General features: G+C 42.7%; 1 protein-coding gene across 2 annotated transcripts in view; it reads left to right on the top strand.

Annotated features, from left to right (window-relative positions):
• STXBP5L (syntaxin binding protein 5L) overlaps positions 1-24,585 on the top strand; it is a 183,405-nt gene extending 158,820 nt beyond the window's left edge. For both annotated transcript variants that reach the window (XM_041410828.1, XM_041410827.1), the window contains 7 exons: positions 1,839-2,009; positions 13,883-14,122; positions 15,021-15,381; positions 16,328-16,493; positions 18,296-18,407; positions 18,784-19,004; positions 20,024-24,585. In XM_041410828.1, the coding sequence (XP_041266762.1) occupies positions 1,839-2,009; positions 13,883-14,122; positions 15,021-15,381; positions 16,328-16,493; positions 18,296-18,407; positions 18,784-19,004; positions 20,024-20,065 (1,313 nt within the window). In that variant the 3' untranslated portion in view covers positions 20,066-24,585. The remainder of the gene's footprint in view (positions 1-1,838; positions 2,010-13,882; positions 14,123-15,020; positions 15,382-16,327; positions 16,494-18,295; positions 18,408-18,783; positions 19,005-20,023) is intronic.
• The last annotated feature ends 1,086 nt before the right edge of the window (positions 24,586-25,671 follow it).

Raw genomic sequence — 25,671 nt, 5'->3', positions numbered from 1 at the left:
TAGTGAGCAGGTTTGGATGTGTTGTGGCCATTCTGTGCAATGTTCAGGGGAGAGGACTCACAAATGCTGTTGATGTTTCTATAGAATATGATTTTTTTCACTCTGTTGTGTTCCTCACCACTTCCTAGGATTCCCCCTGGAGATAATTAGCTATCATGCTGAAACACCTTCCCACAAACTGAATTTTGAAGAAAGGAAGCTGCTGGATGAGGATGTGTCTGTTGCTGAGGTTGAACAGTCAGCCTGTGTCCTTGAACAAAGCCCCCGATCTCAAAGGACTTTCTGCTGAAATATACAAACAGTTCCAGCAAATTCTGGAAAATTTCCTAACTAAAAATTGAATGAGTCATCCACATCAGTTTTATATCTGCTGTTAGCTCAGTTAATAGCCATGTATTAAGGAAAAATGACAAGAATCATGGAAGTTGTGTCTCCTACAGAGCTATTTTGTTACACAGTACAGATAGTAAATTGCTTTGTAATCTATAATTCTGAACATCTTTTGTTCATTAAGAGTGAACTTTTTTCACATGGAAAGGACATGACTTGCACATTCAAAGGCTACATGTACCACACTGTACGCTGTATTCAGCATAGGACCAGAATTTTGAGTGAATATAGAAATAACTTTTCATAATGTACACTGGTGCTATCGTGGCATGGTAACCAAGAAATAAATTTATCTTGGTATATGAACATTCATCTTTTCCTTGCATACAATACAAATCAAAGAGAGTTGACTGAATATGATACTTAAATGCAGACTCTTGAAGATGAAGATAATTCTCAGATACAAATAATCCAACATTTAAAATTAAGGCAGAAACCCCAAGATTGTCCCTACCTATAGTGTTGAGGTTTTGCAGTTTTGGATAAAATCCTCAGTCTGCTTGCATGAACCTGAACTTTTGTTTTGCTCATTACCTGCTGTTTACTTAAAATAACCTGCTGACCAAAAGTAATTCACTTATACCTGGGTGTGTATCCTTTCATATGCTGAAGGGGAAATTGTGTTCAGTAATTCTCCTTATGTTGTCTTGCCTGGCATGAGAGGAAGGAAAATACCACATGAATATTTTACGGTCCAGTCCAGTTCTGAACTCTGATCCAAGCCCTGATCAATGGATGTTGTGGTTTAAAGACTTGTTGACCAAGAACAGATGAATGCAGTAAGATTTTGAAGCAGGCATGATTTGTTTCCAACCCCATGAGACAGCAACATGCGCTGTGCTGATTGACCATGGCCTCATTTCTATAGAGCTGTAGCAGACAAATCAATTGTTCAGCAGTCTGTTTCCTTAGAAGTAAAATAAATCTATGTGATATAAAAAGAATAAAATACTTAGCAATATTATGGCTATTTTTGTAATTATCTCAAATAGTGGCCTGTTTCCTGCAGCTTTGAGTCAGGCAGGGGAGATGTCTAGCTCTGAATTCTACCCTTTAGTAAATGATATTTGCAGTTCTTATGAGAGCAAAAAGGAAAGAAAACATTCCAATTGACTTGGTATCTCTTCAGAGACACAACAGCAGGGTGCCAGTGTTACCTGCAGTACCTCGGTAAATGCCTGTGCGCATAGGTCAGCAAAATGCTGCGGGATCTGCAGCTCTAAGAACAACCTACCCAGTTCTGTGGCCCTTGGTTTTTTCCGAACTATACCTTAAAGATGTGGTGAGTTATTTTCCACATACATGCGATGGGTTGGTAAAAAAAATGGGTAGTTATTGACAGAAGATTTGATTTAACCCATTCTCGAGTGTCAGAACACACGTCTCTCCTCCATTCAGAACCTCGGGAGCTGACACTTGACCTAGCGTTTGTTGCATTCACTTTCCAGATCACGTGAATGGTCACTGTACAAGCCCAACATCCCAGAGCTGCAGTTCAGGCAAACGACTTTCCAGTGCAGATGTGTCGAGAGCAAACCGCCGAGGGCCCGGCAGGCCCCCCTTCAGGAAAGCCCAGTCTGCAGCCTGCATGGAGATTTCTCTCCCAGTCACCACGGAAGGTGGGTGGCAATGACTGTTTCGCCAGGTATTTGTGAATTTCTCGCCAGGTGTGAAAGGGAAAAGTTCAGCAGGATTCTTGTCTGGGTTATGGCCTTGAGCTAACTGACACTTTAAACTGTGATAGGCAATTGGCAACGCCGTGATCCTGATCCTCTTCTTGTGAGGAGCATTTGTATCCTGAGCCACCCACCTGCAGGGGTGTCTGCATCACAGCTTCAGCTGGAACCAGGGCTCCCTGATTTCCACACCTGTAAATGAAGACAGAGCAAGGGGAATTATATAACTCAGATTGTCTACCTTTGTATTTTTAAATGCAAATTGTTTCAAATACCTTTGTTATTAGTGGCACAGGGCTAGAAGATTTTATTTTTTCATTTTTATGGTAACATAAAATAGCAAATTTTTTCCTCCACATTAATGGCTGATTATGAACATAACATAATCCTTTCATATAGCTCTCTTTATTTGCCACACAAACATGGTAAGTAACAATGTCATATAACACCTCCTGATGGAAAATATACCACTGCCACAGTAGTTTCTATTGCTGAGTGTTTTTCTTCATCCTATGTAGTACCAAACTCTTCTGGAATTCTTGTATGTTGATATTGCTGCAATATCAGCACTACTTGTACCTGCCAAGGCCACAGTATTATTTAATCCTTTTATGCTTCTTTTTTTCTTCTGTCCTTCCAAGGTAAATAGGGTCAGGGTCACTGGCAGGCAGAATTCACAGCTCCCTAAGGTCCTACTGACTCTTGTACACAAAACATTTAGCAGTACAGTGATGCTTTCAATGGCATCATGTTGCTTTCTGCATACCTGTGTCATGAAAGATTCACTTTGTCCTTCATCATTATTTATAATACCTATCAAGCTTAATATAAAAGTGTATATCTAACTTGCTTTCAGGCTTGAGAAGTAAATTGCATTAATTGACATTAAAAATTCCTATTTGAAGGTATCACTTAAATAGTATTAAAACTTTCAGTAAAGTCAGTGAAACGACTGTTGCGAGAGCGAGCCAGACAATCTCCAGAGTCATTTATATCAGCATGTAATGTGATGGGGCATGGTTGCAGTTTGTCCTTAGTGTGTGGATTTGTGTACAAATCACCTTTTAGCAGGTTTGTTGACTAAAATCGTTTTCTGGTTATCTGTAGTCTCTCAGGAAAGCAAAGCCTTCTGTCCAGCTTGCCTAAACTATTTTTCAGTGGTATTAGTATTTTGTGTTCTAGCTCTGCTGCCTGATCTGCCTGGAATGACTGACATTCCACTGTTCTTCATGTATCTTGAATTTCTAGACACACTCAAGTGGTTTGATGTGTTTCTAAAGGGTTTTCTACTAAATAATATGGTGGAAGGTGGTATGATGATGGAAAGATTCTTAGTCTGGGTGAGGGAAAAGGAAGAAGAGAAGTTAAAAGGATTGAGAAAGAATATGCTGAGAATAAGAATTCTCTCTCTGATGTGAAAGTGGTTTTGACCAAAACCTTCTGGTTGAGCTGTTGCAAAATAAAATGAAAAAATTCCCCTCTTTGCTAAGAATTTATTGGCTACTTAGGAGCATATGCTGCAACAAAAAATAGATGTATTCCCAATAAATTATTTCCTTTATTTTTATATTCTCATGAGGTGAATCAAGATACATGTTTTATATCCTTTCTAGAAAGGTAACATTTCAGGTTAGAATTTGGTAGGATTTTATTATTCTACCAGAGTAGAATTTTGATTAGTTTGCTATCTCAGAAGGACTTCTCAGACATTAAAAAAACGCTTTTGTGTGTGGGTAAATGGTTCTTACCTTTTTTAAGCCTGTCTCCAAGGCACTGATAATACTTGGAGATTTTTTTCTAATAATGCTTCCAGTTCCTGTTCTTTACAACCTCTTCTATATGATTTGATTAAAAAGATAATACACTTTGGTAAGTAATCATAAGACATATATGAGAATAATAGATGAATCCTCTCCCCTTGCATTGGATTTCAGACTCTACTTACTTAAATCTGACCTCCTGGTACAATAGGAACTGCATTTCCAGCATTTTCATCAAGTCTATTTTCAACCAACTTTCACACAGTAAATTCTTCTGACTTTGTTCCAGTGAGCTGATTGTCAAGATTTTGCTGACTCTCACCTCTTCTGCAGAAGGATTCCTAATACAGACAAACATTTTTGAAGAATGTCTTTCCAATGATGAATCATAGGAAGGAAACGGGGGGTGGGGGAGGGAAGGGTAGGATAGTTGTCTTGTTGTCTGCTGGTTGAAATATTGCAAACTGCTCAGATTCATACAGTGCTGATATTTCTCCCACATTCACAGCACAATAATTCAAAAGCCAAGTAGCAGTGGCAGAGGAGTGGTGCATCATTACTGTTACTGCCTAAACCTATGTTTTTGCCAGTCTCTTCATCATCCTCTTTTATGCTTTTTGAAATGCTGCATGTTGTCTCAGTATCTTCTGCTTTCAGAAATGCACCACTCTCATGGCTGTAGTAAAAAAATCTGTAGTTCCTTAGTATTCTATATCTAATCTTAGCAAAAAAAATTAGAACCTTGCAAATTCTCAATAGCATATTATTATTTATAAGGAAGAGATTTTTTTTTTTATGTGAAGCACTGGAACAGGTTGCCCACAGAGGTGATCCCTGGAAACATTCAAGGTCAGATTGTTCAGGGCTCAGAGCATCCTGACCTAGTGGAAGCTGTCCCTGCTTGTTGCAGGTGGGTTGGGACCAGATGACCTCTAAAGGTTCCTCCCAGCCCAAACTACTCTATGATCCCATGATCAGATTCTAAACAATTTGGTTTTCACATATACTTTTGATTAAGCAGTCTATTTCTTGAGATAATGTAGGAATTTATGGGCACTGTAAACAAACCCACAAATACAGGAAATTCCATTGCTGAGCTTCAAGTCCCTTTTGAAAAGAAGTTTTTGAGATTTCAGGAGTTAGTGATTTTATTTCTTTGATAAGGCTTTTTTGCACAGAGTATAAACTACATTTTTTTATTATCAAGTTAACATAGTGCTCTTAAACAGTGATAAAAAATACACATTAATGCAAATTATTCTTAGCCAATAAAATCCTCACAGGGATTCTGACCCATTATAACATTCTGTAGAATGGGAATGTGTTTTGTCTCCAAGCTTAGTGGATTTCTTTGAGGGCTGTAGCCATTTGTACTGCTCATGTTTCAGTCTGTTCCAGCTCTGGGTTCTGACTAGCACCCAATTTTTTTTCTGCAGATCTTCACAGAAACACTGAAATAGGGATTAAACTTTTGTTTATCTTCCTGGGGAAAATGTATGGCTCAACTGGTTTGCCTTCTGTACTGTGGCACAGACCCAAAATAGTCCATCTCAACCTAAAAGCTTACATAGCTTTTAAACCTGCAGACATCCCAACCTGATCAAGAATCGCAGTGTAGATGAATACATCCCAAACATCTTCTTCTTTTCTGCACAGGAAAACAAAAAGTGTATTTTGTTTGATTTTTTAATTACAATTTTAGATTAAAGAAACCCCTGAATTAAAGAAACAGTGGCATTAAAGAATAAAAACAAAATTGCTGTGGGAGGGAGCTCTGTGTGGCTGTACTTTTGTAGCTGGTGTTCTCTTTGGTGTGAGAAGCCTTTCAGATTTGATACTTCTTGGTTATTGGTTGTTTTGGTTTTTCAAACACTGCTTTTTAAAGCTATTTTTCATTCTCCATGTTTCTCTCTGCATTGCACTGCCCGAGTCTGCCATTTTTTCCTCCTTGTCTGCATCCATACAGAAATCTGGGAATTCTGCATACACATGTCCTCCTGTGCTTCCATCATACATCATGGGAAGAAAGTAAAGGCAGAGTGGAGTTTTTCCTTTGAAGTGTTGTATTTGGAAATTCATTTACTTCCAGCAGCAGTGATAGAAAGCTGTCTTCCTTTTTTTGCTATTATTTTACTCCAAACTATTATTCCAAGTTTTTAATTAGACCAGCTTAATCACCTTGTTCTAAAGGCTATTTACATATTGGTGTTACAAAATTGCCTCTGAACAAAGAATCCAGCAAGATTTTGCTGTGCATTGCAATTTTCTAGGAATGCTACAAACTTGGAATTTGCTTTAGATTTCCTTTAAAATAATTCAGTTTCAGCACTTAGCTTTTGGATTAACTCTGTTAATTATATCTAGTTAAAATTTGATACAGAGCACTTGAATTGAAATGTCACTGTGAGCTGCCAAAACGAACCATTCAAGTAGTTATTATTTTTAATAACCTTATCAAAAATTCTATGGCAAGTACAACACAATTTCGATTTTAACTGATCCAGTATACTTTTATACCTGAAGTTTTTCTTTTGTGTCTGAATATGCATAGGATGACTACAGTTATTCAGGGATAAGTTGTTCTCTCATCTGCATGATTTAGTCCAATTAGTTTTGGAAAATACACAGTATTTGGTATATACTATATTATTTAAACTTTTTTATTCCTCAAAAATATGTGTGAAAATTATCATTTTTAAAAGCCTTTTAGGTAGCCTGATGGAAACTTCCAAGTAAGTCCAGTGTGCTGTAGTTGGGGTCTAGAAACATGATATTGAATAATTATCTTAGAAAAGAGGCCACTGCCTGAGGAAGCAGACTCACCTGGTGTTGTGCTGAGCATTGCAGTGTATGCTGTGCAATTTATATAAAAGTTATATAATTTTTCTCCTGTCAGTTATGGCTGTGCTGTTAAGCTGTCTCCAGCAGTGCTGGATCCATAACACATTGGATTTTTTTGCACTGGATGAGTAAATGTGGCCATGAGGTTTCCTTCCCATGTGGCAAGGTTGGGGGTAGAAGGGGGAGGTTTCTGTTTTTATCACTGGCTCTTCTTCTTCTTGAGTCTCTTGGGTCTGAAGCCCACATGTGGATGTGAGGTAGGTCATGATGGCCAAGGGGATGGCTGGTGTAGCTTTTAAGGCACTGCTTCCTAGGCCTCCAAGGAAACAGAAAAAGGGCCTGGTTGCTTGATCTAGAAAAATATTGGGGAAAAAAAAGCACAAAATTATTCAGATGCATGGCTGGGTACTGCAGAGAGGAAGGGAATAGTCAGCTGTGTCTCTTGAGAAAAGGACAGGACATAAATTACAAAGGCAGAAGCCTGACTTAAGGAAGACAGTTGGGGATTCATTTTGATCACAAGGGTAGTTAACTGCAGAAATTAATTCTCTGAGGAGGTTATTGCTTCTCTGGCAGGTTTTCAGAACAGCTCATGTTCTCCAGCACATTCCCTTTGCCAATACTGTCTGTGTTGCAGAGTGGATCATTTCTGAATGATCCCCCAAGCAGCCAAGCCAGACTGACGCTCAGCTGATCCCCTGGACGTGGCACAGCCGTCCTGGGCCACGCTTCACGAGGCCCCTGAGTGCCATGGCTTTTCACAGCTGGACTTTCATAGCATATGGAAAAGCCCTTAGCTTGATTAATTAATTAATTAATTAATTTCTCGGGGAGGGGCTGATGGTGTTGACTCTTCCTATAAATCATTTCAGTTTTGCTAGCGTTTGAAGTTACTTTGCCATCAGTGTAATTGGTAAGATTTGTATAAAAGGAAAAAGCTTAGAGACACTGTGGTAAATCACAGTCCCCACTAACATTTCTGTGTGTCACCATATTTCTTGTCTGTGCACCTCTGCAGATGAAAATGTTGCAGAGAAGACCTGTTCTAGATCTAGAAAGTGTGTTTCTTACTTTCCTTGGAGTGTGTTTTTTGTGAGGTTCTACTAGGATCGACTTGATTTCTTATGAGAATCTGAAAGTTTTCCTTGTGTTTAAAACAACCAACTCAATGAAAACGTTGTTCTTACAGTCACTGAATGTCTAGTCAGTTTAGTCAGTTTTAATTTAAATAATGATTTGGTTCCAGGTGAAGCTAATTTCACACTGTATGCTAGGCACATTGAAATTGAGGGTGAGTTGTGCCCTAAGTACTCAAATTTAGCTTTTTTTTCCTTGCTAGCCATCACTTCAGATCAACACAAAGTGTTTTGCTGTATCCATGGTCACTTCCCTTGGCCTGTCTCTTCCACTTCCCAGTGCCCCTGGAGGTTCAGGGTGTTTTGGATCCCTGAACTTTCACCCCAATGACAGCCTGGGGATGAGGCTGAGGTCTGCAGCACCATGGGTGGCCCAGGTGAGAAAGGTGTGGAGGCTGGGATACTGCCATGCCATGGCTTCATCATCTTCCATGATGCCTTTTGTCTCCACCTTACCCTTGGTATACCCTTCCATGCATAAAAGGTATACAAGTTATTCTTTCCTGAACCATCAGTGTTATGAAAGATACTTCAGCAGAATGGATAGTTCAGGTTGGAGTTTCAGTTCTAGAGAATTGTGATGTCTTTGATTAAAGAACACATGTCCAAGCTCATCGACTAAGTCCAAATTGAGCTTTTAGTGATGTTAAAGACAGTTTGCTTGTGTCAGTCAAGGGAAGTGATTAATATAATTAAATATGGAAGTTTGATAGTTTCTTACTGCAAAGATCTTTTGCATTTTCATAGAAATCATTTCAACTTTTTCAATATGAAGAATAATTCTGCCCTGACAGTTCCTTTCTGTTTTTAAACATTGCTGAACTAAAACTTAAGCCTCAAGTTTACTATATTCTGGAAATATCAAAATCCAGGTCTACTCTCTTGAATCTATTTTCTCTTTCAAGCCTTTATTTGCCATCCATTCCACTAGTGTTGTGTCGGTGGGAATTCCATGAAATCTTGCAGGTTACACTGCCTTAATTGTAGCAACTTCAGGGCAATACATTTCAGAACTTTCTCCAGGGAGGGTCAAGCATCCCACAGCTGTGAGCTCCATGAGAGCACAGCCACAGCCATTCCAGTGGCTGGAAAGCTGTGCAAGCTACATGTCCACAGCACAGTTTTGGGGTAACTTACATAACTTGATCTGGTAGGAAATCATTTGCAGTAAAATTCCAGATTATTAGCACATTATTTGTGCTTAGGACAACTTCTGCTGCTTTCTAGTGAGTTGTGTTATGTGGAATGCAGCTTTAGAGTGGTGCTGTTGGACTGTTGGTTTTACAGCCAAGCAGACGTGCAGTGTTCCTTAATGTGTGTTACATCCTGCCCCTTTCACCTCGGTGTTGCTGAAGCATGGCCATCAGCACCAGGTTTGGTCTCTGTGTCTCTGTGATGCTACTGTGCACAAATTCATGCTGTAGGTATAATTCCTTTACCATATATTCCTCTTGACATTCAGAGCTTTGAATGCTTTTCTGACTACATAATTTTGAAAGTGACAGATTTGTTTTAAAATGTAAGATGATGGTCTTAAACTGGCAAATGTTTTAAATAGTTCCATTGGCCTCTGTTAGGTTTGGTGTTTGGGATTAAAACTTTTAGAGTTCTCCAAGTGAGGAGAATATGAACTATTCCACTTTTTTTTTTCCCTGATTATATTGATTTCCATGTCAAAAAGGCCAACTTTTGTATATATTTCATAAACAGATCAATTACTCATTACTTTATAACCAGGAAAGAACCTATAAATAGCATCCAAGACACTGACAATCAATTGAAAAACTCTTCAGTAATAAATGCAAATATTTGCTATGAAAATGTTGATCTTTGTTAGTGGTAGGTTGGGTTTTTTTCATTCCTCTTAACAAGTGATACTTCTATTTTCTGATTCCTAACTTCATAAAGAAAATCACTTTGATATTCCTAATTCCACTGTTTTATAAAAATCCCAGTAGCAGTTTTCTGGAGGATAGGATATGTGAAGATGTGTTCCCCTTAACAAAGCTTTTGCTGTAGCTGAGAATAGCCAAGTCAGAACATTCCCCTGAGCACAACATACATGTGGAGTTTTTTTAATTCCATGGGAAAGTGAGGAAATTCTGGTTTTATTTCTGCTAAGCAAAAGGAAGTTAAAAGATAAAATCCCAAACCTCTGCAATCTTTGCTCTGTACAGGTGTCAATTGAAACACATGGAATCACTTACTCAAACAATCTTTTAAATTCTCAGAAAATCCCCAAGCCCTAAATTAAATGTTCCTCCAGGCACCAGTGCACTGCAGCAGGACACTCTGTCAGGCAAGGAAGAGGCTGAGACAGCTGCTCAGGGCTGCTTTTTATAAAAGTCATGATGATGTTTGGCTCAGTCATTCCTGTCCTTTCAAAATGTATGTGCCTTTGTGGCAGTGGGTGGCATTCCCAGTGCTCCAGCACTTCCATGGAATCAGGACATCCTCACACGACGAGCGGCACTGCACTGCACAGAGGATGGACAGAGGACTCAAAAGCACCCGCTTCCTTTTTAACCTGCCTGTGCATGAAGTGTCCTGTGTGTTTTTCCATGAGGTGGGAAGCAACTTAGAGAGGTTTTGGTTGCTTTTAAGTCAGAAAGCTTCTGTTTGTATGCTGCTGGCTCATCACCCAAATTTAAGACCCAGTCCAGTGTCACAAAGTTGGTTCCTGAGTTTCCATCTGCACCTCATTAACCCAAACCATGCACAGGATGGGGCTGAATTAACACATTTTGAAGTAAGCAGGGCTACTCTTAGGACAGCAGTGGTGTTTATTCTGCATGCCCTTGACCCATGGAAGGCAGCTTTTTGAAATGCACTGACTGCAGGTAGTAATGCTCTAGCTCAGAGCTGTTCATCTTCCAACAGCAGCATCTCCCAAATTGCAGTCACTGCTTAGCACTCAGGGGCCACTGGGTCCCTCTGATGGTGCTCTCTGCTGCCAGCTGCAGGAACAGCCTGGAGACCTATACAGGAGAAAAGAAAAGCCAAGAAATCTGGGTGTGCAAGAGGACGAGGAGAAAGGATGTGGTGGTCTGAGGGGCTGTGTGGGACCTAATGGATCCTGGGAGTTGGATGTACCTCTCAGAGAAAAGGGAATACTGGGCTTCCTCAAAGCAGGAAAAAATCTAGCGATAGAAGCATATTTATGAGACAGGGCCATGTAGCAGGATTTTCTCCAGAGGAGGAGAAGACAGAAACTTCTGAGGAGCTTTTCACGGGTGAATGTCCTGTCCTCTCACTGAAGCACAGAATCCAAATCAGCTTTGACAAGAGAGTGGTCCTAGCTCAGACTCCTGCAGAAAGATGTGGCTGACATTCTGGCTACACCCATCATGCAGAGCAAAAAAAGGGAAATAGAACAGAAAACCTGGAATATGGTGGTTGGGTTAAGGATTGCTACAGACCGGTAAGTCAGCTTTGAGAAGACGGGATGTCATTTTAAGGTATAGAAAGCATACTAGCAAATAATTTGGCAAATTTTTAAAACTTCCCAAGGAAAGTGCTTTTGTATTTCTTCAAGATACAATTGCATGCTTTCTAAATGAAGAATTTGGGGTAGAAACTCTTTGAGAAAAGAGGGAACAAGACGTAACTAAATTTTATCCTGAAATCTAGAAAGACTAGAGATTTCTACCTTGCTTTAGAGCCAGCCAATAAAGTCACATAGCAGTTGCAGACTTTGCTGTTCAGATATGTTTAATGACATCAAATTTTGGCATATGTCTTGCTGATCTTTAGAATTTCAGTTTGAGTAGTGTATTTAATAGAAAATGGCACAGTATGTTCCCAAAAGTGTCCTAAAGATTATATCTGTTAGTGTCAGTTTTGCAGAGATGTATTAGTTAACTGTACTGCACAGGAGTGAGGAACATTTCTTGTTAATTTAGGGAGGGAGAAAGCTTGATGACACATGCAAATGGCACATCATATATTTAAAGTAATGTGTATGTCGCCTACACTAACTGCATTTGTCCTTTCAACATCTTTCTTAGCTTGAGCACCACCGTTTTTGAATTTTATGTGACTGTGATATTAATACACCTGTTAAAGAGAAGATTAATTACATAATAGCATTTTTATTAAAGATTAGATACCCTTTGGGAAAAAACATATATATATATATATATATATATATATATAGCCATGATGATTTCTGCCTTGAAATTACTGTCTTCCTTTCTTTACCTGGCAGCTGTCAGTGCTCAGGAAGGAGCTGGGCCAACTCGTTCCCTGCACGAGGAGTAGGAGTACAAAGTTCTTGGGGTTATGGGAGACACTGGTTCTCAAGGTATTAGCAGCTGTGTCTGTAGATGAGCCAACAATCCCAGTTTATGCAGCTACATGGAGCAGTGCTGAGACACAACTAGAGAGCTACAACAGTGCCTACATGAACGTGGAAATGGGGTGAGGGCAGTGCTTGGAAGTTCAAGTAGACATAAGCTTCTCTTCCATGAGAGTGGAAGTGAAGTGCCAGGAACAGCTGTCCTGTAAAACTCCTCTTTGACATGCTACAAATGGCCTCAAAGGACAGAAGGTGGCCCAAGTGTGAAAAGAGTAGCAGGAGAATCTGCCCCAAACCTGTGTGCCAGCACTTGAGGCAGAAGAACACGCAGAAACACTTGGCGTGTTTCCAGCAGTGCTTCGCTCTGTTCTCTCCAGTCTTCCCCAGGGAGCTGCAGTGTAGGGATAACTTTACACTGAGGCATCTGGGCAGGGGAACACAATGCTGCAGTTTGTTGTCTGAGGAGGAGATTCACTGGCAAAGCTGCTGCTCTGGTGGGGCACAGGAACCATGTGTACAGTGTGGGGATTAGCTCAGTTTTAAGCTGGAGTACGTGAGAAAGTAATTTTCTAATTTTATTCTTGAACCATGGCAGAAACTATTCTTCTTTTTAGACACTTCTGTTGGCTCTGAAGAGGTGACTTTTCTGAGCTATAAAAAGGACAGTTTTGTACCAGATACAAATCTGCTTCATAATGACAGGTTCAGGAGCAAGACCTTTATCTCAGATCCAGTACCTTCACCTATTTCTTCACCTCCAGTTCTTATTGTTGCAAAAGAGCTTGTGGGGCTTCCAGTGATCTGATCCCATGTTTAACTACAGGTTGGTAAACAGCAGCACTGGCATAAGTTGTTTTGCAAGGACTGTGCAGCAGCCAGCCCTACTCCCATCTTCCTCTGGCTCCTTGACTCTTCAGGAACTTTTTAGCCCTCTGTGCTTTATAGCCTCTGATGTTCCTGCTAATGCCAGGAGCTCCCTCACACAGCTTTGTGCTTCCTGCCTGGCACTAGACAAAGCAAAGCAGAGCTCCTCAGCCTTTTCATCGTTACCTCTCTCTGGAAAGCTCAGAAAGAGTCTCTGTACCTGGGCACTTGCAGTGGGGAGAGCACAGCTCTGTCTCCAGCTAGCTCTTGATGCTGCTTGCTAAAGCTCAGGCAGTGCCAGCTCACTCTGCAGTTGTTGCCAAGGGCACAGAGCAGGTTTCTCACTTCACTCCCTGGGAAGCCAGAGTGGATGCGTACCCTGAGACGTTTTGGAGACTGGGTTCAGTTCAGCAATGGATGTCTTTTCCCCAGGGAGGAGTTATTAATACCTTCACAATAAATGATGGCTGTGACCGCAGTGCTGGAATGTCCTAGTGATGACAACAAGAGCAGAGCAGGGGACACATTACACTGGTAATGGCATCTCCCTTCATGTCCTGCAGCAATGAGACACATGGATTAATTCTAAATGCATTGGTAACATATGGGTATGAAATTATTTTGTGCTATTTAGAACAAGTCCTTAGAGCTAAGGCTGTTGTAAATTCTAATTAGTCCATGCTAATCTCCATAATAGGCAGCTATTTCTAATGCAGATCTAACTGATGATGTCTGACAGCATTTTCCACACTTATTTGTACACTGGCAGCAAGCTGGTATCATGCTAGGGTCAGAATGTTTGCTCAGGTTAAGAAAACTTTACTTTCTGTACTCTGCAGGGAGTTTGTATTTGCTGCAGGCTTGTGCCTGCTCCTTGAGCACTAATTTATGTCTGTTTGCTTGTATCTATTTGTGCAGAAAACAGGGAAAACTCCTTCAGCCGTTCCCGAAGCTCCAGCGTGTCCAGTATCGACAGGGACTCAAAGGAGGCAATCACAGCTCTGTACTTCATGGAGTCCTTTGCCCGAAAGAACGACTCTGCTGTTTCCTCCTGCCTCTGGGTCGGAACGGGCCTCGGGATGGTCATAATCCTGTCCCTTAATCTGCCTGCTAGTGACGACTCACGGCAGTCAGAGCCAGTCACGGTGTCACCAAGTGGTGAGTGTAGCTCCTTTCCTGCTTTTTATCTGTCTTGGTACAATGGGGCAATAACTGCATGATTTTGTATGGCCTTTTGGGCAGAAGTGTCTCAAAAAAATCAAGCAGTGGTCACTCACTGAGTGGAAGACACACAGGTAAAGATGCTCATGAGGGATCAACAGCTTCACGGACTGAGATGCTTAGGTTGTGTTAGTTCCAAAGATTGGCTTGTGTAACAGGCAAAGTTACATATTTCTTGTGGCGACCAGGAAATTACCAGAGCTCCTTCATATTGTAAAATTACAGTCCTGTTTACAGTTCTGTCTGGGATTCTGCAAGCAGTCTGGCTGTCTCAGTATCAGAAAGCTGCAGAGAAGCAGAAGGGAGTTCAGGAAAGGAAACAAAAATGTTGGCAGGTTGCTGTACCAGGAGAGATCCTTGGCTGAGTGAGTGACAGATGGTGTAGCAGAGAGAACAGAGGGCTGAGAGGTCAGGTCTGAGGAGAGGCAGCCTGTGCTTTAAAAACGGACACAAAATGGAGAATGCACAGAAGCAGAGGTTTCCCACCCCAGTTTGTTTAGAAAAACAATGCTGGAAGGTCACCAGACTTGGAGCAATTTCACTGCTGGGGAATAAATATTCTACTAGTATAGTGTAGAGATAAACAAGAGGCCATCTTTAACAGCATGTATTACATCCATCATTATAGATATCAGCTGCCTGAGACCTTTCCAGTGCTGGCAGGCTGTTTGTTCTCCTTCTCGTGTGGTCAGAAAGAACTGAGCAAGCACGCCTTGTCACCTTGGCTGGATTAATGTGCGTGCTGTGTTTACAAAAGCTGGGTGTCAGCTGTGCCGTGCTGACAAGCAGTCTGCTTGTGGTGCCAGTGGCAGTGAGAGGGAATTCTGTTCTGCAGGCACCGTCCTGACACTGAAGGGAGCCGTGCTGACCTTCGCGTGCTTGGACTGCATGGGGACATTGACACACCAGCCCTATGAAGTCTGGAGGGATCCGCACAGTGCTGATGACGGTGACAAAACAAGGAAAAGGAAACTTGTCATGCATTCCCCTTCCTCCTCCCAGGATATGGGTGATCATCAATTTGCAGTCATTTGTTCAGAAAAACAAGCCAAAGTCTTCTCATTGCCTTCCCAAACATGTCTTTATGTCCACAACATCACCGAAACGTCCTTTTTATTGCGAGCAGATGTGGTCACCCTCTGTAACAGCGTCTGTCTGGCGTGCTTTTGTGCCAATGGGCACATCATGACACTGAGGTACTTATCTAACTAATTTTGTGGCAAATCTAAGCAAAGAGGTGGCGCAGTGCTGTCATATTCCACTTGTGTTTGCTCCAGAGTACCTGATGCTCTGCATTAACTCCCTGGTGGGTGTGTTGAATTCTCTGCCTTGATGCAGCCATACCTGATCCCATGTGGGGAGTTAAGGCAGGCAGGTGCACAGTAAAGCAAGCTCCTGGTGTTTTCTAGTAATCCCGTACCTGTGACAGTGGATGGCTGGTGATTTTTAACTATGATAAAAGAAAGCCCTGATAATTTTGCTCAGTTATGGTGGGTCAGGTATAGAGAAGTATAAAACTCAGCCATATAAAGGGTTCTGTGTATCCTTTGTGAAGTCCCAAGTCCACTCTTGGCACTTCTGAAGCTTTTCTCTTCAGAGCACTTGGTTTCCCTTCCTTGTCCCCTCCCTCCAGGAGCTGACTGTGCAGTAACCCTGTAGTTGTACCTTCACTTTGCTGCTCCCTATTTCCCTGGCCAGGCCATTTAAATTTGGGAAAGTGCTGTCCAGAACAGCAAACCCCAGGGAGCTGGAGGACAGCCAAGGTGATTCTGGAGCCTTTGTCCAAGGGTGGAAGCAGGGCCCTGCCAGGCCCTTTCCTACAGATGTCCTTGCAGGCCTTGCCCTGCAAACGACCCAGCCATGTGGCACAAGCCATACCGTGCCACATGCACATCCCACATCCAGACAGAAGCAGAAGCCTTAGGGCCATGGAGGCAAGGCAGCTGAAACTCCTCCATGCAAGCAAACAAAATACGATGGGAATGCAGTGTTTTTATGGCAGAATTTTTCAGCTTAGAGCTGTACTTTAACTGTTGCAGTTATGAAGAGCATAAAGTGAAGTGCTGGTTTAACATGCAGGCACAGAGCAGGTGTACCACGTGTGGCAGCTGGTGACTAACCTGGGAATCTGCTTCTCCTCAGCTTGCCCAGCCTTCGCCCGCTGCTGGACATCAACTATTTGCCTGTCACAGACATGAGGATAGCACGGACCTTTTGTTTCACTAACGAAGGGCAGGCTTTGTACCTGAGCTCTCCCACAGAGATCCAGCGCCTGACCTACAGCCAGGAGATGTGTGACAACCTGCAGGTAGGGCTCACACCTCACCCTGGTGCCTGTGTGTGGGAGGGACCGTGGCCTCGCTCAGCAGGCAAAACCAGCCCTGATAAGGACAGTGCTGCAGGGGCAGGACAGATCTGCTCCTCTCCACTTGCCCTGGCTGAATGATGCCAAAGCAACAGAGAGGTCAGCAGCTCTGTTGTTCCTCGGGCTTTTTCATGCACTCTCACCTGCACCTGTGCAAAAAGTCTTTACAGTGTTAGAGATGGGCTGGTGTGGTTTGGTTATTTTACAGTGAAAATGCAAATAAAAATGTCATTTACTGAAAGAAGGAATTGGGAGAGGTTACAGGGAGAAACATGACTAATAAAAGGAAAAAAAAAAAAGAGGGGGAATAAGTTCTGGGTTATATAATTAGCAGTGAACCAGAATGGAAGTATAAAAGAAATGGTCCTGCCAGCACTCATTATGCCCTAGGGAATAACATGTGCTGAGCTGCTCAACTCACATCACAGCACTGTCTGTCTCAAGTCTGAAAAGGCACTTTGAGGAGTGAACATTGCACACCAGCTTTTGTGCACCAGAAAGATTATTTTGCAAGGAGCCAATTTTAAAATAATCTAAAGGTTTGACTGATGCATCTTAGATTATGGACCTACAACAAGAGGCTGTTACATGCTACTTTATTTTTTTTTACCAGCCTTAACAGCACTATGCAACTACCAAGCAAAGGGAAACACAGCCCTTGCTTCTCTGTACTGCTGGACTATGGCTGCTTTTATCTTGGCTTTTAGGCAAAAAAAGGTTTGCATGGTCATTTTGTGTGTACAGAAAGCAGATGACCCAGTATCACCTGCTACCTGGAAAACAAAGCTGGGCTGCATGAGAGCTCCACTTAGGCTCCAAGGGCTGCAGTAATTTTTCTCCCCAGAGCAGGTGACTGTGCAGAGGAGCAGTGGCTGTGCGTCACAGCGCTGTCCTCGCACTCAGCCCCCAGGAGCGAGCGCTGTGTGCAGCACAGCAGCTGGATCTGCCTGCTGAGGCTTGCCTGAGCAAACACAGAGCTGAGCAACAGGGCAGAAACTGTTCTCAGTACACACAGCCCCCTGGTTTCAAACACTAATGGGACAGCACACTTTTCCCATCAGTTTTTTTTTTCCAGAGAGCCTGCTTTTCCTAACACTTCTGCAAATAAATCTGAGCCTGACATTTGTTGGGAGTGACTGCTCCAAGATGTGGCACCAGAGCAGCGCCTTGAGCAGATGTGCTTATTTAGCAGTGCTGATGGTGCACGAAGGGGGTGGGGGAAGGTTGTAGGAAGGTAATGAATTTTGTTTAAAAAGAAAAAAATCAACTAAAAGACAAACCACCAAACTCTGAATTGCTGGCAAGCATTGAACTCAGGTGTGCTATAAAAAGAAAGCAGAGTGACTGCCCAGCCTGACTGGGCAATCACTACAGCAAAATACATAATACACAGCAAATTGTTTATTCAATTAGAGTGTCACCTCTGGTGTTTCTAAGCAAAATGTGACCTTATCACTGGTATTTTCATTCTGTATTAGCTGCAGGTTTTGTTTTCCTCTGGTAACAAACATGGGACTGAGCAGTGACAAACCAAATCCCTTTGAAAGCACGAGTGAGTCCAGTTAGCCCAAGCATTTGTCAGAATACACAAATATTGCCTGCACCATACTGTTCTCACAGCAGACTCTTTTAAAACTAGTTGATTAGGTCCAGTGCATGTGTCTTGTTAATGAAAATCAAGAAAACACCTAGAACCACTTTCATCTCACTAACCTTTCACATGGACTTTTTTCTGGCTTTACTAGGACATGCTTGGGGATTTGTTTACTCCCGTGGAAACACCAGAAGCCCAAAACAGAGGCTTCCTCAAAGGACTTTTTGGAGGAAGTGGACAAGCTTTTGACAGGGAGGAGCTTTGTGAGTAATTTACTGCTGGGGGTTTTTTGGGCAGAAATTAATTCTTGAGATCCCCTGCCCTCGTCATCTAGGCATGGAGCAGTACACAAGATTTAGGTGATTGATGAGAAGAGAAAGTTGACCTAGTGGAGAAAGGGGAGGGTCCTTATCTGCCATTCCTTAACTCCTTCACCTTGGCAGCTGCTTTTGATCAGCTGAGTGGGGGGCACATGACTGCGCTGCAGATGTGGTGGCGGCAGAGCAAAGCCTTCCAGATGTGCCACCTGCCCCTCGGATATGTCACTGCTGCCAGGAGGCAGCTCAGGACTGGGAGCACTGACAGAGCCAGGCCAGGAGCTCATCCCTGTCTCTCTGTCTGTCCGTTTCTCCTTTGCAGTTGGCGAGGCCACGGCAGGAAAAGCCTCGCGCAGCCTCGCCCAGCACATCCCTGGATCCGGCGGGATTGAAGGCGTGAGAGGAGCGGCGGGCGGGGTCATTGGGGACCTGACTCGCGCGCGCATTGCCCTGGACGAGAGGGGACAGAAGCTGGGCGAGCTGGATGAAAGGACTGCCAGCATGATGGCCAGCGCAGAGGCGTTCTCCAAACATGCACACGAGGTAGGAGCCCTGGCACCCACACCCTGCAACTGGGAACTGCCAACCCTGCCACCCAGCCTGCGCTTCCCTTTGGGAAAGCCAAGTGCCCTTCTCTCCCTTCACCCAGTCTTGGTGTTGGAGGCGTGCTCTTGTCAGCTGGCACGGCATTGTTCCTGCTCCCAAACTATCAGAATGCCAAAAATAAACACACCCCTTCCTTTCACGTTTCCAGAAATGAGCATCCATTGTTAGCCTCTGAATTTAGAACGTGGCACTTCTCATCTTGCCTTTCTCGCTAGTTCATTGTGGTTTGTTTTTTTAAGCCACTTAATGCAGCACATCCATGCAGTAGGGCAGAAAAGAGGTAGGTGGATGAGTGTAGAGGGGCCTTTACAGACCTCACTGGGAAGAGGAGAACATTACTAGTACAGCCCTGTGGTACTGTTATGTAGAATAGGCCTTGCCAGGAATAGGAATAGCTTCTGTGCTTGGAGCTGGAAATGGAAAGCTTTTCCATCCCACGCTGTTAAGGCTGGGAAAACTAAAATGATTTTTCTTGAAGATAAAACAACATCAAAGCATACTTCCCAAAATGCAGGTTTTTCATTTAATGTGCATCGCATCTCTGGACAAGACCTTTAGATTTTTATTGGCTTTTGTTAGTGTGAGGCAGAAAAAATGTGCCTTGAATTGCAAGAAGTTGATATAGTCAGGGCATATCTACTATGCTCCATGGAGAAGTGTCTTTTTATTCCTATAGAAAGCAAATTCCTTTAATTTTTGAAGAAGAAAAGTAGTTAAAGTTCCTCAGGGAAAATCTTCTAAAACCAGCAATAGCAGGTAACGCTTTTTAAATGAAATAACTATGGAATTAAATATGAGATCTCAGTGGACTCAAGACCTGCTGACATTGTTAGTGAAGTATTGCATTGTTCTGCATTCATTAATTCTGAAGTTTGACAGTTAATGGTCATGTGTGGTCTCATGTGCAGGGCGGTGTTTGATTGCCATTTGTTTGGTTTTTTTCTCCATCTCTGTAGGTGATGCTCAAATACAAGGACAAAAAGTGGTACCAGTTTTAGACTTTCAAGGAAGCTGCTTGTGGCTTTATTAAGAACACAGTTCAGGGAAGCAGCCTTTATTCCCAGATCTACCAGTCACTGGCCAGAGACAGTTTTTTCTCCTAGAAGATGTTTTCCTGTTACTGTTATTGGATTCATCACAGTGGACGTCAAGGAGAAATTTTACAGACCATGGGATGGAAGCTGGAATCATGAGGGTCTTTCCAACAGCTGACTCTTGGGGTGGCCAATTTTTTCCCAAAAGGAACTCAACCATCACTGTGGCATGTAGTTTTTCAAAAGCTGTAGGTATGAACTGTGGGGAGTGCGTCTGGTTAAAAATATTCTGTACAAACTCGAATGTTAATGCACTTATAAAACTTTGCATGGCTAATTGACATCTTAAAAAAAAAAAAAAACAGAAAAAGGAAGCATGTTGTGACCGAAGAAAAATGGGATTTATTTCTATTCTGAGAAAAAAAAAAAAAAGAAAAAACACCTTAAATGACAAAAATCTTTATTTTTTAAAAGTTACATTATAAAAAGCCAGGACATTTCAAGCATGTTTGCTACTGTTCTCCACATAAAAATGAGTTGAGCTGCATTTTCTTATCAGCTGTTTATTTCCCTTGAAAAGCCTTGCCCAAGGCAATGCTCTTTAACTCCTACCAGAAAAATAAATAAATTTAAAATCCTATCCCCAAAATGTAACGATTTTGCAGGTAGCTGGACAGGCACTATCTAACAAGATCATTAAGACATGTCATAGATGGTTTATTTGCAATTCAGAGCACATGAAACATCATCCTAATCTATACATTTAAAATGTGCTCTAGATTCATCTGTTGTCCTTGAAGGGGGGCTGTGGCACTTTTCATCCCCGTGGAGGCTGTATCACTTGGTTGCCTTATTTCCCAGTAGCAGGAATAGGAAATCAGCTTTGGAAAGCATTTCTTCAAGTTAGGAGAGGGAAGATGGGAAACCACAGTCCCATCAAACACTGCTCACAGAGGCTGCTCAGCAGCTTGCAGAGCAGCTTAAGTGCTCAGCTGAAATTATGAGTGGGGGGCCTGCACAGAAACCCCCCCAAAACCTGTGACAGAAAGGGAGATTAGAGCAGGAACACTACACAGTGGGCCAGGGAGGAGCATGGAAAACCCTTGTCAACATATGTATGGAGCACAGAAATGAAGTGACACCATGGGTGAGTGGCAATTTATACTCTGCTCACACTGCTAAAAGTAATTTGCTTCTGCTTCAGAGTGGCCTGTTTGGCTTTTGCAGTGAATGCTGCAGGAAACTCTGCAACCTGCAGCCACAGAAGAGAACAGTGAGCTGGATTTATTGCCTATCCTGCTGGAGTGCTCCACCCTATCCTGCAAGACTCACTGCCACACAACTCAGCTCTTAGGTTGGAAATTTTTCCAAGATTGGGCTGAAAACAAGGCACTGAAGGCTTGTTTTCATGTGTCTGGACATAGTTTTAAATTAGAAAAAAGGAAGTGAGGAAAAGTTGGAAAAATAGCCTTTAAAATTTTTCTTTTGAAGAAGTGTAACATTTGTCTCTTCAAGGAATCCTGATGGACACTGAGAGAGACAGGCACCATCCCACTCCCACCTAGACCTTAATTTCACTGGTGTTTGTATCATCACAGTGTTCATATGGTCCCTCTCAAAAACACCTTTTCCTTCTTCTTCCTTTACCTACAATAAAATACAGCCCAGGAAGTTGTACCATCCACAAGTCTGGCCTCACAATTGGCCCACTGCTCAAGTTAAAGGGTTGGAAGAGATTTGAGGTGTTAAGTTTTAAATTCCCATTGTGGCAGAACAGAATTTCATGATTTACAGGATTTTTACGTTTTGCTGTAGCCGAAATCAAAGTGATGGCCCTGACAGGTCTAGTCAACTGGGAATGGGACTCCACAAGTTTCTCTAGCACAGGAAAACCTGCTCTATGTTGTCAGAACTGTAGAAACTTGCAGGGAAAAAGGTCAAAGCCTGAGCAATTCCTGGGCTTCTGCTGAGAGCTAAGGAATTGGAGTTGTCCGTGACCCAAGAGGATTCCTCTGTGTGTTTGTGTGTAAGGATAAACCAAACTTGCCAATCTGATTCCAATAGGAACTGGGTTGGGGAATTCCTTCCAGGGGCTGGGTCACAGAAGTAACCACTGGTGCCTGTGAGGAAGCACTGCTCTAAGCAGGCATCAGGAATGAGGAATAAAGGAGAACATTATGGCAAGTTGATCTTCAGTTCAAACCTGTATCACTGGGCCTGTGCTCTGGCCTACAATCCAAACCCACTGGTCTCTGAGCAACAACATCATTTGGGGCAGCATTCAAAATGTCCAGCAGCCAGCTTATTTTCCATTCTGCCCTGGTGTGTGGCAGTCAGAAGCAGCCCCAGAGGCTGATTGGAATCATGGGATCTTTGAAGAAAACTAACGAGCAACTTCTGACTGCTGATCACTGCAGCTCACCCGGAGAGAAAAGTGTCCTCAACAAGTCTTTACACAGGGCCCAGCTGACTCTGGCTGCCAACAAACAGTCTCTACTTTAACACCAGGGGAAAAAAAAAACCTGCCAGTAGATTTCCATTTGCATTTTTATGCAACAGAGAAATGAGAATTTAGCAGCCCTCAAACTTACAATTTTTAATGCTAAACTTCTAAGCAACTTTTCTTTAGTACTCCCCATCAGGTCACAGCTTTCCACTCTTACATATTTTACATATTTCCAGACAGTTACCAATTACCATTTCTGTTAAGTTCGCCACTTGTGACTATAATTATCAATTTTCTTGTAGTCTGTAGAGATCTAAAAAGATGTATATGTTTGTATATAGAACATTCTATATATATAATATATATATGTAATGTATATGTTGTATAAGTTTGTTAGTGCACACTGTTAAATGCTTTCTATCGAGAGTTACCATGTATGTGGAAAAAACCCATCACTTAAAAAGTTCAATGAGGGAGGAAAAACTCTTGCCTGGGTGATTTATTGTGAAATGAGGGGGAGTGTGGGATTTTTGCAAGGCTTGCCCTGCACACTGCTCCAGGCTGTCAGTGACAGGCATGGAGCTGCAGCATTCCCAGCGAGGAGCACAGCATCTGACTCTGAGAAAGACTGTAGGACTGTGACTGGCTGGAGGAAAATCAAGGACATTGGCTGTCACTGGATGTTGAAATCTTTCTGTGCTTTCACCTTTCCCACTCAGACAGCACCACCTCAAGCAAAATCCCAAGCTTAGATGTCTCTTCAGCCTCGCAATCCTCAGCTACACCAGGCCAGATGGGCTGGAAATATTAGTTCAGTTTAAAATGCTGTTTGTTCATTTAGATACTTTGTTCTCTCATGCTCTTCTCTCCAGGATCTCTGTCACAATCAGATCCAAAACCAGTTACACAGAACTTCCAACAGCACACACACCTTTGGGTTTGACCAGATGTTTGTAATCTTATGTCTAGTGCTGTAGATAGACAGAAAAAAATGCATTAAATTAGATTATTTATAAGTCTGCAGAGTTGGCAAGTCTTCAATGAAGTACAAGCTACTTTATTTATTAATAAAAAAAATTAAATCTATTCCTAGAGCTTTAACTTCAGTTGCAAGCCTTGAATTAAAAGACATGACAATTGAAATTTTGAGAATCAGGTTTTGTTTTCTGTAATTACCTGGGGGGAGGGGGTTTAAGTTTTTTCACAGTTCTACAGTTCAACTATCTACATCAATTAGTCATGCCCCACAACACCAGGATTGTTACAAAAATGTGTAACAAAAGCATTCTATTTACTACATGTATTGTATAAAATTATCACATAAACCTCCTCTAAAACAGTTTATACTCCTTTTCCAGAATCCCTTTACACCACAGTGCGTGCATAGTGCAGGTGGGCATAGAAAGATTTTTTTTTTTTTTTTAAATAGAAACCACTCCAGAGCTGCATCCAGCCTCAGCCCTCCTTCATATACAAACTCTGTGTGTGGCAGCACAGGCAAAGCCACAGTTTTTGATCAATTATGCCCCTCAAATAGCCCAGGCCCTGCCCCACCCATCCTTTCCCATAGCCCAAAGGTGAACTCAAGCACAGCATATTTCAGTCTGGAATGTTTCTTTGCCTTGGCAGGCTCTGGTAGGAGCACACTCTCTCTCATGAAGGAAGTGCGTGTGGACATTGGCAGCCAACTCCTCCTCTTAGGTGTATAAGCAATAGTCACGTAAATGAGTGTTTCCATTCATGTGTTTTGTTTTGTGATTAAATCAACAAATCAAGCGTTGTACTTTTTTAAATAGCAGCAAATATTCAGATTCAGTGTCAAGGAAATGTGGGCTGAGTATGTGTGTGGTTTGTTAACGAGTCATTACCTGTCTCTCAGAACGAAGGCTGATCTGGGGTGAACCACACACTCCTGTGCTAACCATGTCCTGTTTCCACAGGTATCCTAAATCAGTATCACAAAGCTAAGGCATCTTAAAGTGAGACTGTCTCAAGCCCCCATTAACAACCAAAAAGTAAAAAATAAAAAAACAGAGGGGAAGAAAATAAAGGAAAGAATTGATACTAGTTGGTGTAATCTCTTTTTTTCCCAACTTCTACATTCTTTATAGTATTTCAGAGGTGCATGGCTTGTCTCAAGCCTTTGGTTGGAGTTTTCACTTCTCATTCAGGAATACAAAAATTGCAGTCGTGGTTGTTGCTGGGGTGGGGATGGTCACCTCCCTTCCTCCAGCAGCTCCTGCCAGGACAGAACCCATGCCAGCTGATGTTCCCATGCTCCATGGCAGGGAGCTCACACGGGGCTCCGGACTGCCACACCAGCTGGAATGTTCCCAGCCTTGGACCAGGGCTACCAGCCAGCCAAGAGCCCTTCCTGCCCCTCCCACTTCAGCGTGAGCTCGGAAAGGGCAGGAGTGAGCTCAGTGTAAGGGCTCTTCCCAGCAGCACCTCTGAACTGCTGTGCCAGGAGAAGCTCCAAATGCCGGCCAAAGGTGCTGAGCTCCCCTCTCCCTCTTGTCAGCTCTGTACAACTCTCTCCATGAAATGCAAGCAGCACGGGAGAAAGGCAAAAGGACCAAAGTAGATCAGACTACCAGGGTCATTATTTGTCACCTGCCTGTCAATGCTTCCAGTAGCCAGGGAGAAAAGGAAAGCTGCAGCAGTACAAGTTTGTGGTCTGCATGTGACGAAAAGGACCAAGGGACTGCAGCAAACATCAAAGGTGTGAGTTCCTGCTAGCAAGGCTGGGCAAGTCCTGCCCCGTATCAGTAGCCAGCTGAACACACATTTGAGTCTTTTTGAGCAGAAACAGATGGGAACCAACCAGACCAGGCTGCTCAGCAGCTCCAAGGGACAGGACAGACTCTCCCTGTGAGGAGCTGGGTCCTGCAGGTTCCCATCATGAACACAAGGCACTCCCAGTGACCACAGCTGTTTGCCAGGACTGCATCCCAACTGGGTTTCTTTTGGCAGGCAGGCACATCCCTGCTGGTGCAGCAGGCAGGCAAGGGCAGTGCAGGGCTGAGCTGCAGTAGGAATTCTGCGTGCACCGAGGGACAAGGCTGTCAACAGTTGTAACAAACAGAACTCTTACCCCTGCTGCAGCATTCATCTGTCCTTGTGC

This window comes from Onychostruthus taczanowskii, unplaced genomic scaffold, assembly GCF_017590055.1.
Source record: "Onychostruthus taczanowskii isolate IOZ18803 unplaced genomic scaffold, ASM1759005v1 scaffold34, whole genome shotgun sequence".
NCBI classification, from domain to species: Eukaryota; Metazoa; Chordata; class Aves; order Passeriformes; family Passeridae; genus Onychostruthus; species Onychostruthus taczanowskii.
The sequence above is the reverse complement of the archived record's forward strand: the minus strand, read 5'-3'. Positions and strand labels throughout refer to the sequence as shown.